Raw genomic sequence first — 15,953 nt, forward strand, 5'->3', positions numbered from 1 at the left:
TCACACTTCTAAAGATTTTCTGGGATATTCTAGATTAGGTGCTTTGTTTAGTTCATTAATGTTCTCTGTTCTCTTCCTGTACAGCAAAATACTATTCTTTGTATAAGGGTGTTAACTTAATAGTTATAGGGCAGCATTTTTCCCAGATATTTTACAGATATGTATTTTCAGATACAAGCAAGATGCTTTGTAAAAGAGTGTGTTCCGTGAGTAAATACTACTTTTATGGCAATCTTTTGAGGTTCCTAATGCTTATTTGGCACATTAAAGGTTCTGAGTAAAATTATGTGCTTAATTCATTGTTTCCTATACTTTTTAAAAAAGTTGTTTCATATACTTTTTTTAAAGTTTACTTAAAGTTTATTTATTTTGAGAGAGAGTGTGTGTGCACAGGCACACTCAAGCGAGGAAGGGCAGAGAGAGGGAGAGAGAGAAAATCCCAAGGAGGCTCTGCTCTGTCATTGCAGAGACTGACATGGGGCTCAGTCCCTTGAACTGTGAGACCCTGCCCTGAGCTGAAACCAAGGGTTGGATGCTCAACCCACTGAGCAACCCAGATGCCCCTAGAGTTTATTTATTTTGAAAGGCAGGTGGTGCATGTGAGTGTGTTTGGAGCAGAGAGAGGGAGACAGAATCCCAAGCAGGCTCCTTGCTGTCAGTGCATAGCCTGATGCAGGGCTCCATCCCAGGACCTTGAAATCATGACCTGAGCATATTTTAAGAGCTGCTCGGGGTGCCTGGGTGGCTCAGTCGGTTGAGTGTCCGACTTCAGCTCAGGTCATGATCTTGCGGTCTGTGAGTTCAAGCCCCACGTCAGGCTCTGTGCTGACAGCTCAGAGCCTGGAGCCTGCTTCAGATTCTGTGTCTCCCTCTCTTTCTGCCCCTCCCCTGCTCATGCTCTGTCTCTCTCTGTCTCAAAAATAAATAAAAACATTAAAAAAAAAAAAAAAAGCTGCTCAATCACCTGAGCCACTGAGCCACCCAGGTGCCCCAACTTTTCTTTTTCTCTTAATGTAAGCTCTGTGTCCATTGTAGGGCTTGAATTCATGACCCCGAGATCAAGAGTCGCATGCTTTACCAGCTTAGGCGGTCAGGTGCCCCGTTTCTTTAGCTTTTTAAACCTTGGACCCTTTTTTTTTTGCTTTCAGACTTTAATGTCCTGGGGAACTAGTCATTGTACAAGGAGATCCAATTTTGGGAAGGATAGTGCTAGATGCAATTTTTATTTTATTTTTTAGATTGCAGTGTTTAATTGATTGCTTTTTTGCATTCAGTGGAATTGCATGAAAGCTTCAAGTAAAATCTTAGCTCTAAGCATACATTAAACAATTACATACCTAAATCTGTCCTTCTGAGTTCTTTCCCCAATTTGGTTTAATCAGGTGGTAATTTTAAGTTGCTGTGGTTAATTTTGTCGCATTGTCCCATAAAGTAGTGCAACAATTTTAAAGTGTTGCTTTGGTGTATTTCCTGGTTTATTATTTCCTCGTTATTTAGTATTTTCTAAATCTTTTTTGTTTTGTTTTGTTTTGTTTTGAAAGAGAGCACAGGAGTTGGGGAGAAGGGCAGAGTGGGGGGAGAGAGAGAGAGAGAGAGGGAGAGAGTGAGTGTGGGAGGGAGGGAGGGAAGGAACCCCAAGCAGGCTCTGGGCTCAGTATGGAGCCTGACATGTGGCCTAATCCCATGACCCTTGGATCACGACCCTAGCCAGAATGAAGAGTCAGACACTTAACCGACTGAGCCACCCAGGTATGCCCCTTTAAGATGTTATTTTTAAGTAATGTGCACCCAACATGGGACTCTGAGGTTACAACCCCGAGATGAAGAATCCCATCTACCAACTGAGCCAGCCTGGTGCCCCTAGTTTTATAAATCTTTAATGCAAAGTAGAAATACATGAAAATTTTGTCCAGTAGAAAGTTATAGGTGGATAAGTTGCAGCAGCACTGCCTATAATATATGATTTTCATCTTCTTGAAGATAAAACAGTAAATTCTAGATTAGTAAAATAATACAATTTATTTTCTGCATTTTTTTCCTGAAAATACTTCTTAAGAGTACTTTAGACTTTTGATCTAGGTAAGGTTGGTTGTGTTCATTGTGCAGTTTGATTTTATAGAATTATGTTTTCAATCATGACATCAACATTAAGTACAAAGCCACTGGGATCTGGGACGGTACTTGAATCAGTTCAGTTTAACACGCTTTACTCAAATTCTGCTTTAGGTTATTACTAAACAATTACAACATTATTCATAACTAAGTACTTATGGAAGATTCCTAGGAAGGATCCAAATAATGTTTTTCTTTTCTTTCCTTTTTAATCTCATTTTAGCCGCATTGGGTGTTCAACAGCCATCACTCCTTGGAGCATCTCCTACCATTTACACACAGCAAACTGCATTAGCAGCAGCGGGCCTTACGACACAAACCCCAGCAAACTATCAGTTAACTCAGACTGCGGCGCTGCAGCAACAAGCTGCAGCTGCAGCAGCTGCATTGCAACAGGTGAATCTCTTTATTTTTTTTAAGTTTATTTATTTATTTTGACAGCGAGAGAGCGTGAGTAGTGGGGGGGGGGGGCGGTTAGAGAGGAGGAGAGAGAAAGAGAATCCCAAGAAGGCTCCACGCTGTCAGTACAGAGCCCAACTTGGGGCTGTTGTAAAATCACGATCTAAGCCAAAACCAAGAGTTGGATGCTCAACCAGCTCAGCCACCCAGGCACTCCTTTGTTGGCTTTTATTTATTTATTTTTTAAGTGTTTTTATTTATTTTTGAGACAGAGACAGAGCATGGGCAAGGGAGGGGCAGAGAGAGAGGGAGACACAGAATCCAAAGCAGGCTTCAGGCTCTGAGCTGTTAGCACAGAGCCTGACGCAGGGCTTGAACTCACAGACTGTGAGATCATGACCTGAGCCAAAGTTGGACGCTCAACCAACTGAGCCACCCAGGCACCCCCTTTGTTGGCTTTTAATATGTGACGTAGAAAACTATTAATTCTGTGTAGCCACAGTAGGTACTTTCATTTTTTAAAGACTTAATAATTGTGGGGTTTTATTATGCTTATTTTTCAGGTGATTAAAATTACTATGTATGCTAAGATATATGGAGCAGTGCGTTTGCATGGTCAAAATTCTTAAAACGGATAGTCCTTATATCTTTTGCTTATTTTTCATCAAGTTTAGCTGTTCAAGAAAATTTCTATTTAGTATAATTTTGTTTATGTATTTGTATATATGTATATCACTTTTTGAGAATGAATAAAACTAACATCCATATTTTTCTTTGAAAAAAAATTTTTTTCCAGCAATATTCACAACCTCAGCAGGCCTTGTATAGTGTGCAACAGCAGGTTAGTTTATATTTTCCATATTAAAAACTGATTTTTAAAAAGCCATTTGTCCCAGATTCAATTTATACAGATTTTATGTCCTTTCAGCTACATTAATGTGTGATTTGAATTCTTTTGGGGTGGGGAAATGAGGTAGGTTAAAAGGAGTGTCTCCCAGGGAGAGGAAGGTAGGAGAGGTGTCCTGTGGAAATTGAAATCTTCAACTAGCAGCCATTTTTGTCACATGTTGCTAAGAAAGCATGCAGAGGATAATCTGGAAAGAATCTGTTACTGAGTCAGTGGCCCAGTACTTCTGTCTGGAGCATCTAGCCCTACTGTGCTGTATTAGACCACATGTGAAAATGAAAAGGTCCTTTTTCTGATTTGAAACTTAAGCCCTAGATAGACCACTGGCTTTGAGCCTTTATTTTTTATTTTTATTGATTTTATTATTTTGGTTTTTTAATGTAAGCTCTATACCCAGTGTGGGACTTGAGTCACGATTCTGAGGTCAAGAGTCGCACACTCTACCAACTGAGCCAGCCAGGTGCCCCGTGAGCCTTTATTTTTTTTAAAGCAACAGAATCCTCTCTATTTTCACCTAATGAAATCGTGTATTGAAACTCAATATATAAAATATTAAAATAGAGCTGTTGAAAGTAGGTAGAAGCCTCCCGTTGTATTTTCCCATTCCTACTCTCATAGCACATTTTGACAATTTGAAAACTCCCGACGTAGGGAAAAAGCAAGTTTTTTTAGCCCTTTTTCCCTAGTCTTGTTCTATAATTATGTTCTATGGAGTCTTATATCTGTGATGATAGGAAAAACTAAGAAAAAATGAACCCAAGAAGAGGCATGTCAAGGAGAAAAGAGTTTGCCCTGCTGAAATCTAGATAGGTTCTAGCCTAAGCACCCACTCAAGGCTTTTTAAGAGTAGAGGTAGTCTTCTTTCTTCTCAGTGTTGTTGATAGCTTCAGGAAAGTATAGTAGTCAGGAGGGGAAAAGGGGATATGAGAGAAGGACCAAAAACTTAGATCCAAAAACACTAGATAAACATGAGGCTTCTTATCCATAAGGTCTTGTCCCTTGTGGATCCATGACCCAATTTCATTCTTGGCTAAGTCCTTTGGGGCTTCAGAAGCATTGCACTTTCGCTGAAGGTTATACTATCCGCCTAATATTGATGTAAACTTGTAAAAATTTGGCAAGAGATTGATGTCAGAGTTGGCTACCTGCTTTTCAAAAATATCCTTAGACTTATTTTATTACTGTTATGAAGTTTATCGTTAAAGATTATGTGTTAGGTTGAACCGTATGAAAATGAAAGGCTCAAATGCTATTGCCTTAAAAAATGCCATTGTTTATTCTTGACTTAGAGAAAAAATAATTTGGTAGATTTAACCTCTAATACATGGTAATCCCAGGTAAGCCGGGTGCTTTGAATAGGACCCCACATAGATTCTTTTATCCTAGCTTAAGTCAACTTTCTATTCCATAATTTAAATTTTTTTCTTTTTACACCAATTCCTTGTATTTTCTGGTAATGAGTGTTATCCTTTACTATTGCCAAAAAAACGATGTCAGAGTGTATGGTCCCTTATGGGCCCCATGCATGTGGCAAATCTGAGAAGGCTTCTCATTTTAGGAGGATATATATGAATTAGATAGCCTGTGATTTTTTTTTTTTTTTTTTTTTTTTTGAGAGAGAGAGATGGATGAAGCGTGAGTGGGGGAGTGGCAGACGGAGAGGGAGACACAGAATCCAAAGCAGTCTCCAGGCTCTGATCTGTCAGCATAGAACCCGATGTGGGCCTGAATCCAAGAACCGTGAGAGCATGACATGAGCCGAAGTTGGACTCTTAACTGACTGAGCTACCCAGGCACCCCTAATTTTATTTTCTTTTACTAGGCTGAGCTTTTCTTTTTGAGTATAGTTGACACACATTTGTTACATTAATTTCAGGTATACAACTTAACGATGTGACAAATTTATACATTATGCTACGTTCACCGCAAATGTGGCTACCATGTGTCTTGTTACATTGTTATTATAACAACACTGACTGTGTTCCTTATGCTATGCTTTTTTTAAAAAAAAAATTTTTATAGCCAGCAGCTTTTTTTAATGTTACATTTACTATTCTCAAGGCACATCTGATGATACATTTTATAACACAGTAGGTGTCAAAGTATGTTCCACATATGATTTCTTCAGGATCCCTCCTCTTTCTGATTCCAAATGGAGGAACTGAAGTCTGATGTAAAGACTGACGACCCATATTCTTATCTTTGCAAGCTTGTACAGCACTATTGTAAAATGTAATGTAAGAGAACTATAAACTAGGAACTTCTTCAGTTTTTTGAACCTTCATTCAGATTTTTAAAAAATTTTTTAATGTTTATTTATTTTTTTATTTATTTTTGAGAGAGAGACAGAGTGTGAGCAGGGGAAGAGCAGAGAGAGAGGGAGACACAATCCGAAGCAGGCTCCAGGCTCTGAGCTGTCAGCGTAGAGCCCGATGCGGGGCTTGAACTCATGAACCGTGAGATCATGACTTGAGCCAAAGTCGGACGCCTACCAACTGAGCCATCCAGGCGCCCCTTAATGTTTATTTTTATGAATATTTATTTTCAGAGAGAGGGAATGTGCATGTTTGCTTGCTCTTAAGTGTGGGAGAGAGAATCCCAAGCAGGCTCTGCCCTGTCAGCACAGAGCCACATGTGGGACTCACTCTCACAAACTGAGATTGTGACCTAAGCTGAAATCAAGAGTTGAACTCTTAACCAACTTAGCCATCCAAGCTCCCCCTTAGGCTGTGCCTTTTCATTCCTGTGACCTAATCATTCCGTAACTAGAAGTTTGAATCTCCCTCTTCCCTTCACTCATTTTGCCCAAACCTCCTCCTTTCCGGCAGCCATCAGTTCTCTGTGTTTATAGCTCTGATTCTTTTTTGTTCATTTTTTTCTAATCCACTTACGAGTGAAATCATGTATTTGTCTTTCTCAGTCTGACATATTTCACTTAGCATAATAGTCTCTAGGTCCATCTGTATTGTCTGATATGGCACAAGCTCATCCTTTTTTGTGGCTGTGTAATATTCCTGTGTGTGTGTGTTTGTGTGTGTGTGTGTGTGTGTGTGTGTGTGTGTGTGTGTGGTTGCTTCCATATATTGGCTTATAAATAATGCTGTGGTAAACCTAGAGGTGCATATATCTTTTCACGTTAGTGTTTTTGTTTTCTTTGGGTAAATATCCAATAGTGGAATTATTGGATTATATGGTATTTCTATTTTTGATTTTATGAGGAACCTCCATGCTGTTTTCCACAGTAGCTGTATCAATTCACATTCCACCAGCAGTACATGACAGTTCCTCCACATTCTTGCCAACACTTAATTTCATGTGTTTTTGAATTTGCCATTCTGACAGGTGTGAAGTGATAGCTCGTTGTAGCTTTGATTTGCATTTCCTTGATGATGCATGATGTTGAACATCTTTTCATGTGTTGTTTCATCTATCTGTATGTCTTTGGAAAAAATGTCTGGATCCTCTGCCGATTTTTTAATAAGATTGTTTTTTGGTGTGAGTTACTGTGTGAGTCATTCATATATATGGGGAATTTATCCTTTATCAGATGTATCATGTAGATAGTCAATGATATATTTTTTAAGTAATTTCTACACCCAAACATGTGGCTAAGGCTCAGGACCCTGAGATCAAGAGTCTCATGCACTACTAACTGAGTCAGCCAGATGCAAATAGATAGCCAATGATATTTTTGATACAGGTAGCATACTGATGATGTTTAATCATTTCTGTAGCACAGTGATTAACGTGGTAGAACTAGAAATTTTCCTGTCTAGGGTCTCATGGGGTTTTTTTGTGGGTGTTACTCTTATGAAATAAGATAAAAGATCAATTTCTTTATTGAACGAATTAGTTGGTTTTCGGTTTTTTTTAAGATTAAAAAAAATGTTTGAGAGAGAGGAGAGCAAGTGAGTGGGGAAAGTGTAATGAGAGAGAATCCCAAGCAGGCTCCACATGGCCAGCCCAGAGCCTGATGCAGGGCTTGATCTCATGAACCATGAGATCTTGACCTGTGCAGAGATCAACAATTGGACACTCAACTGACTGAGCCACCGAGACACACCTTTTGTTAAGGAGTTTGTTTGTTTGTTTTAATGTTTATTTTTGAGAGAGAGAGAGCAGGGGAAGCGCAGAGAGAGGGAGACAGAAGATCTTGCCGTCAGTGCAGAGCCCAGTGTAGGGCTCTAAACCACTACTGCGAGATCATGACCAGAGCCAAAGTCAGAAGCTCAGTGACCCCTAAAGATTTTATGTTTAAGTAATCTCTACACCCAGTGTGGGCTCATACTTAAAACCCCGAGACGAAGAGTTGCATGCTGTGCTCATGGAGGCAGCCAGGTTGTTCCACTGAATGAGTTAGTTATATATCAGATCTACGCTTAGAAATAGTTGTAGGAAAAAAAAGAAATAGTTGTAGGAAACCTTACACCTAATGACTTCTGGTATTTTTTACTGTATTTCTTAATTAGAAATGAAGTACCGACTTAATAGGAATTTTTCCTTATATAAAGCATCTGTGAAACAATTTCAGTTGATCTTTTTTGTTTTTCTTTTTTCTATTTTCAGTTACAGCAACCTCAACAGACCCTTTTAACACAGGTTAGTTTGCCATTATTTTAATTTCTTTTGGATATCTGAATGAAGAATAGACCACAATTTTATTTGTATTCTAGTGTTCCAGAGTTTGAAGATGAATATTGGTTGAATTCACATAATAATTTAACAATATGTTAAATACAGCTGGAAAGCATATGGTTTTGTTTTCTCTTTTATGGTTTTTGGTCACAGATCCAGCTGTGATCTAGTTTGAATAAATATGAGGTCTTATTTAAACTTAATTCTGGGGCATTCACTTTCGAATGTCCCCTCTATAAAGAGAGCTGTCCTGCTGTTCTTCCTTTCTGATCTTTTACTCTAATAAACTTTTGCCTGCTGTTCAAAAAAACCAAAAAACTGATTTTGGCATTTACATTTCCTTTGTAACTAATAATTTTAGGAAGTTTTTATGTATCTTTTTTGGCTTGACCTTAGTAGGTGAAGGTATTGTTTACATTATCAGCTTAATTTTTCAGCAGCATAAAAATGTTTTGAACTTTTAATGCTCCTTTAGGTTTGTGGACCACTTACAGTCCCTGTTGCATATTTTTTTCATTTTAGAAATTATTTAAAAGTGTAAGAAACCATCCCTGGTTTATAAGCTATACATGAATCAGAAGCTGTGGGCTGGATGTGGCCCAAGGGCCATGGTTCACTGAGAGTGAAATACTATGCAACTGGCAAAAACAAAACAGAACCTCTAATAATAACTGGTGACCATTTCCCCATGGTTAAGGAATTGGGTATTGAAGGAACAGGAGAAGAAGGTTTACTCTATAACCTTTCATACTTTTTTAGTCTTGAATCTGTTATTTTTGTAAAAAATGCACTTGAGTTGAGAAGTCAACCTCACTTTCTGTTATTATAGAATCAAAATCAACTAACACTGATCTTGTATTTTCAATCTCCAATAGTAGAATTTCCAAACTAATTAGAAAAGCTATAAAAATTTGTCTTTTCTTAGAGTAGCATTTCCCATTGTGTACCCATAAATCATTAGTGTCTTAGGATGTTAATTATTTTCGTGGGAAAATAATTTTATGGTCACAATTTGAGAAATGTTGAGTTCCTTCACTATATGTAGGACTTTGCTTTTTTTTTTTTTTTAAATGGTAGAAATTAAGAGACTCGTCGTGGCAGGTATAAAACAAATAACAATGGTTTGTCTTGAAGAATTAGATGAATGTTTCTTTTTAATGATTTTATTCCTATTTATGTAGAGAAGTTTTAATCAGTAATATGTTATTCATGCTTGATTGTGCCACGAAAGAACAATGAAAGTGTTAACTTTTTTTCTTTTTGTTCCAGTTTTATTTAAGGATAAGTGACATATGATACTGTATTAGTTGAAGGTGTGCAATGTAATTTGACTTATGTATATTGTGAAATGATTATCATAAGAAGTTTAGTTAATATGCATCACCTCACAGTTACAAATATTTTTTTCTGATGAGAACTTTTAAGAGCTGTCTCAGCAACTTTTAAATACACAATACAATATTATATTCACTACACTGTACATTACATCCTTATATTTATCTTATAACTAGAAGTTTGTGTTTTTTGACCATTTTCACCCATTCCCCTTCCCTCCACACCTCTGTTAATCACCAATCTGTTCTCTGTTTCTGTTCATTTTTTGTGTTTTTTAAGATTTTACACATAAGTGAGATATGTATTTGTCTTTCACTTGTATAGGACTTTACCTGAGTATCACATTATTGTTTTTGAATTTGTGAGAAGGAACTAAAATACACAGGTTTTTGTTTGTTTTTTAATTTACATCCAAGTTGGCGTATAGTACAACAATGATTTTAGGGGTAGATTCCTTAATGCCCCTTACCCATTTAGCCCATCCCCCCTCCCACAACCCCTCCAGTAACCCTGTTTATTCTCCATATTTAAGAGTCTTTTATGTTTTGTCCCCTTCCTGTGTTTCCTTCCCTTCCCTTGTGTTCATCTGTTCTGTGTCTTAAAGTCCTCATATGAGTGAAGTCATATGATATTTGTCTTTCTCTAATTTCACTTAGCATAATACCCTCTGGTTCCATCCACATAGCTGCAAGTGGTTGGTTTTTGTTTTTGTTTTTGTTTTTTAAGTGATCTCTACACCCAGTATTGTGTTTGAACCTATAACCCGGAGACCAAGAGTCACACACTCCACCAGCTGAGCCAGCCAGGCACCCCTAAAATATGCAGTATTTTTAAAACTTGTTTCACTGTGGTATCTTCTTTTCTTGGAATGATCTGTGAAAACATTCATTTGAGAGAATTTAATGTTGAGGTAGATTTTTTTAAATATTTATCTTATCTTCAAGGTGTACATGTGTATTTCCTAACTTCAACTAAGTTATTTTTAGCATTTTTAGTTTTGAGTAGTCATTTTTAATTTCTAGAGTATTTCAAATCATTAGCTTAATTTGATGTTGATTTTGTTTTATAGCCAGCTGTTGCACTGCCTACAAGCCTTAGCCTGTCTACTCCTCAGCCTGCAGCACAGATAACTGTATCATATCCAACACCTAGGTCCAGTCAGCAACAAACCCAACCTCAAAAACAGCGTGTTTTTACAGGTGTAGTCACAAAACTACATGATACGTTCGGATTTGTGGATGAAGATGTATTCTTTCAGCTTAGGTAAACTTAGGTTTTGACAAATGCCTTCTTGTATTTATTTATTTGTTTGTTTGTTTGTTTGTTTATTTGTTTGTTTGAGAGAGTGCGTATGTGCCTGTGCACACAAGTGAGTGGGGGAGGAGCAGAGAGTGGTGAGCGAGAGAGTATCCCAAGCAGGCTCTTGTACCATCAGGGCAGAGCCCCTTGCAGAACTTGAACTCATATTTTGTGAGATTATGGCCTGAAGCGAAATCGAGAGTTGGATGCTTAGCCTACTGAACCACCCAGGCGCCCCAGCCTTCTTGTATTTAGCATGAAGTATATTGATAAGGCTTAATTACGGCAGAGGATCGTGGTTTAGTTCTAAGTTTTTGTTTTAGTCATTCAGCTTTTATTATATTTGTATCTGGCCTTTTTTGATGGAGAATATGAATGAAGCTATCTTCTGGTTACTGAACAAAGTAGTTAATGGTGAATTCTTTATACATGTTTTATAGGAGTGAGTTTATTTTCCAACTCTTCATGGGCAGACTTAAAATAGGATTAGAGATTTAATTAGTCCTATACCTTTTAAAATTAATCTTCTATTTGACATATCTAATGACAATATATACTAAAACATTTTCAACTGAAAAATTAGCGTATCAAATTGAATGATTAGTGACTAACCTATTCAAAATAATATTTTTTAGTGTGATGGTGGTTGCATGAAATAAGATTTTCCATGGATATCTCAAATATATTCTTAATGAATTGCCTTAGAGGTACTTTTTTGGGAAATGTAATTGCTGTATGACATTAAAAAAAATGGGTCTCCTATTTTCCACCTCATTTATCTCTCCACAGCCCAAAGGAAATCTTACTCTTGGGCTATAAAAGGTAGAATATACTGTAGAAGGAAGGACACAATATTGGGAGAAAATGGAGAAAATGAGGTGGAAATTATTTTCTTCCATTTCAAACCCTGTGTTTTTACAGGGAGGGTGAAACATGATCAGTACTCAAATCAGTGTAGGAGTAGCAGACAAAAAGTAGACTTTTTAAGAGCTTTTTAGACTTCCATTTCAGATAGTTTACTTTAGTTAAAATACTACAAATGTAAATAATTTTTGGAGGAATCTTTTAATTGCATTTATATTTAACAATTTTTTTTCCAGTGCTGTCAAAGGGAAAACCCCCCAAGTGGGTGACAGAGTATTGGTTGAAGCTACATATAATCCCAATATGCCTTTTAAATGGAATGCACAAAGAATTCAGACGCTACCAAACCAGGTATATAAAATACTGAGTTAAGTATTACAGAAACTTGGTGATTCAGTCTTCTAATAATTGAAGTTTTTTTTCTTCATTTAAAAAATTTTTATTTTATTTTTTTATTTTTGTTAAGAATCAATCCCAAACTCAACCTTTACTCAAGACTCCTCCTGCTGTACTTCAGCCAATTGCACCACAGACGACATTTGGTGTTCAGGCTCAGCCTCAGCCCCAGTCACTGCTGCAGGCACAGATTTCAGCAGCTTCTATTACACCATTATTGCAGACTCAGCCACAGCCTTTATTACAGCAGCCACAGCAGAAAGGTATTACATGCAGTGTATCTTTTCTGTTTCAGACTAATATATAACTTTTACAGCTTTTTAGTTGTTAAAATAATGAGAAGATGCTTTTAATTGTAAAAAAGGCAGGGATTTCCAGAATACTTGAAAGGAAGTGTAAGTATCTTATGTAGACCGCTTGTATTTTATACCTCTTTGGAAGTATTTTTATTTTGTTGCTTTTATAGGAAGACCTGCTCTTTGTGAACTTGACATAAATATTAGAGTTATTAATCCCTTGTCCCTTCATTGGTATTTTATCTGTAATGGAAGAAAGTGTCATATAAACATAACATTATATATATATATTGTCTAGTGGTAGTACTTTGTTGAACTCTAGTGCATGAAATGAGCCGTGTTTTACATTTTTCCTTTGCAAATTAATTATTTGAAGCTCTGGACAGTTTTTTACTGAACCAGTGTTAACAAAGATAGCCTTGGCTTAACAGAAGCCTACTTAATTGGTATTTTCTTAAAGTGTAATTGTGGCAATTTCTCTTTTATTATAAATTATGACACACTTACAATTATTAAAGAGATTATAATGTAATGAGTTCTTAGATGAATACCTGCGCAATCACTACTTGGGTAAAAAGTTAAAATTGTTAGTTTACTCTTTTTTAATAGTTTTACTCTCTAAACTATGGATGTCCGCATAATACAGTTTAGCTTTGTTTTTGAATTTTACATAGTGTGTGATTCCATTTATGTAATCTGTTGTGTAAGACTTACTTTATTCAATATTATGTTGTGACAGTTTCTTATACTTTTTTTCCATGTGGGTTATTCTTCATTTTTATCATTAGAAAATATTATATGTATGAATATTGTATAGTTTATCTGTTCTTTGGTAAACGTTTGGATTGTTTCTAGTTTTTGGTTTTGGAAAATTCTGTTATAAATGTCCTCACATGTGTGTCTCAGGGGAATGTGCCTAGGTTTCTCTTCATATATGTGTCCAGGGCATATACCTTCAGGTGGCATTGCGGGGTCTGAAGGTTTGTGTGACTTAAACTTACTAGGTAATGTGAGACCATTTCCAAGCTCTTGGTTCTTCCAGATATTTGATTAGTAGTCCTGTGAATTCTCTTTTTTTTTTAATTTTTATTTAATTTTAAAAATAATTTTTAAAGTTTCATTACTTATTTTTTAAAATTTTATTTATTTTTAAGTAATCTCTACACCTGATGTGGACCTTGAACTCATGACCCTGAGGTCAAGAATCAGGATGCTCTTCCATCTGAGCCAGCCAGGCACCCCAGTCATGTGATTTCTAATATTTTTTTTTTCCTTTTCATGTTTTTCCTAAGAGGTTTTGTTTTCTGTTTGTGAGCTGGGACTTGAATACCACTTTTTCCTTGTCATTGTGTCAAGAAGAGAGAATGGCCTCTGTGGGAGGGATGAAGGCAGCTAAGTCCCATGAATTTGGTGGATGACTTAGAGAAGCAATGAGTAGGGTAGAAAAAATAGAAGAGAGAAAAATAGGGGCACCTGGCTGGCTCAGTTGAAGGAGCTTGCAACTCTAGTGTTGTGATTTCGAGGCCCATGTTGGGTATAGAGATTGCTTAAAATCTTAAGAGTGAAAAGTGGTGTGGTAGGATGAGGATTTCAGAGGAGTTGATGTGTTGGCAGAAGGGTAGGGAATTGTCCATTGGGAACTAGGATTCCTTATTATAAGAAACATAAGTTAGCTAATTTTTCCTCCAGTTTTTACCATGAAAATTTTCAAGCATTCAAAAATGTCAAAAGAACAGTATAGTGATCACTTACATACTTACAACCTTGTAAAAATTTTTAACATTTTACTTTGTGTTTTACATGTGTATATACAAATCGTTTTTGCTTAATCATTTAAAGTAATTAGCAGACAGTGACATTTCATCCCTATGTACTTAAGCATGCCCTTCCTCAAAGAGACCATTTTTCTAATAACTACAGTCTGTTATATCTAAGAATATATTTATATCTTAGACATATCTAAGAATATATTTACATATTCTCAATATATTCATATCCCCCCATTTGTCTCCTAGATGTTTTTCAAGGTTATTTTTATTTCCTAAACAAAAGTGAAAAACAAAAAGCCAGTCAGCTTTTATCCATTGTATTTGGTTATGTTACTTTAGTTTTTTTTATTCTAGAATAGTTTCCCACTTTTCCTTTCTTCCTTTATGACATTGACTTTTTGAAGAGAGTAGGCTTGTTGACTTATAGATTCTTTTGGAATGTTGTATTCTGTATTTGCTGGGATTCCTTGCAATATTTTTACCTTGTTCCGCTATCCGTCATATAAACTATGAACTAGAATTAAATCTGAAGGCTTTGGCAAGAACACATCATAAATGATGTTTTGTAATTCATATTGCATCATACTAGGAGGCACATGTCAGATTCTTGTATTAATTGATGCTAAATTTGATTACTTGGTCCAAGTGGTGGCCATAGATCTCTCCATTATAAGGAGCTTTTTCTCTGGGTAATCTTTGGCTGATACTTTAGCACCCTGTGAATATCTTACTGTACAGCACTCTGGTTTACTGTCTGTGGATCAAGAATTTCAAACTACAGCCCTTGGATTTGGTCCATGGGCTGGTTTTATATGGTCTCTGAGCTTTTGCATTTTTAAACTGTTGTAAAAAGTATATACAAATAAATGATCTCTACAATTTTTTGGCCACAAAGCTTAAGATGTTAGCTTACTTTTTCTATTTGTAAAACATAACTAGGTGATGCTTTTATATAAGTTAAAATATTTTTTCTGTGTCTTTTAAAGCTGGTTTATTGCAGCCTCCTGTCCGTATAGTTTCACAGCCACAACCAGCACGGAGATTAGATCCACCATCCAGATTTTCAGGAAGGAATGACAGAGGTGATCAAGTGCCTAACAGAAAAGATGATAGAAGGTATGTTTTTAAAAGTATAAGTTTGATGGTGGTGATGGTTGCACAGTGTGAATGCACTTAATGCCACTGAAGTGTACATTTAAAAGTGGTTAAATGCTAAGTTTGTCTTACACGTTTTATAATAGTTTTTAAAAGTTATTAAAGTATATTGAAATCTTGCTTGTAGTAAGTATTGATTTTATTGAAGAACTCTTCAATAATGCCAGAAATATTAGTAATTTTAGAAAATTCTGTTTCAAGTCGTGAAAGGGAGAGAGAAAGACGTAGATCCAGAGAAAGATCTCCTCAGAGAAAACGTTCCCGGGAGAGATCTCCTCGAAGAGAGAGAGAACGATCACCTCGAAGAGTTCGACGTGTTGTTCCACGTTACACAGTTCAGTTTTCAAAATTTTCTTTAGATTGGTAAGTTCTTTGCCCCTCAATTGTTTCATTGAATTACCAGTTTCTGATTTTGTATAATTTACTAGAGTGTGTTATATATACAGAGATATTTTTCTTACATACTCCGTTGTGTTTGATAAAGTAATACGGCAGTGCACCAGTTATTTCAAGTTAGCTGTGACAATGTGGCATAATAGCAAAATGGACCTACATATACACTCATAGACATATAACATACACATGTGTGTGTATCCATAAATAGATTTTTCAGCCTTTGGAATCAGGTGGTGAGTGGGTGAGTTACCAAGAATTTCTGAGTTTTGGGGCGCCTGGGTGGCTCAGTCGGTTAAGCGTCCGACTTGGCTCAGGTCATGATCTCATGGTCCGTGGGTTTGAGCCCCATGTTGGGCGGGCTCTGTGCTGACAGCTCAGAGCCTGGAGCCT

General features: G+C 36.6%; 1 protein-coding gene across 3 annotated transcripts in view; it reads left to right on the plus strand.

The window, feature by feature from the left end:
* Window positions 1–15,953, plus strand: part of CCAR1 (cell division cycle and apoptosis regulator 1) — a 62,721-nt gene that overhangs the window by 13,765 nt on the left and 33,003 nt on the right. For 2 of the 3 annotated variants that reach the window (XM_047825234.1, XM_047825233.1), the window contains exons 3-10: window positions 2,336–2,508; window positions 3,308–3,352; window positions 7,985–8,017; window positions 10,458–10,651; window positions 11,788–11,902; window positions 12,018–12,210; window positions 14,999–15,128; window positions 15,369–15,530. In XM_047825234.1, coding sequence (XP_047681190.1) covers window positions 2,336–2,508; window positions 3,308–3,352; window positions 7,985–8,017; window positions 10,458–10,651; window positions 11,788–11,902; window positions 12,018–12,210; window positions 14,999–15,128; window positions 15,369–15,530 — 1,045 coding nt within the window. The remainder of the gene's footprint in view (window positions 1–2,335; window positions 2,509–3,307; window positions 3,353–7,984; window positions 8,018–10,457; window positions 10,652–11,787; window positions 11,903–12,017; window positions 12,211–14,998; window positions 15,129–15,368; window positions 15,531–15,953) is intronic. The other variant, XM_047825235.1, reaches the window with a different exon arrangement.

This window comes from Prionailurus viverrinus, chromosome D2 (genome assembly GCF_022837055.1).
Source record: "Prionailurus viverrinus isolate Anna chromosome D2, UM_Priviv_1.0, whole genome shotgun sequence".
Taxonomy (NCBI): Eukaryota; Metazoa; Chordata; class Mammalia; order Carnivora; family Felidae; genus Prionailurus; species Prionailurus viverrinus.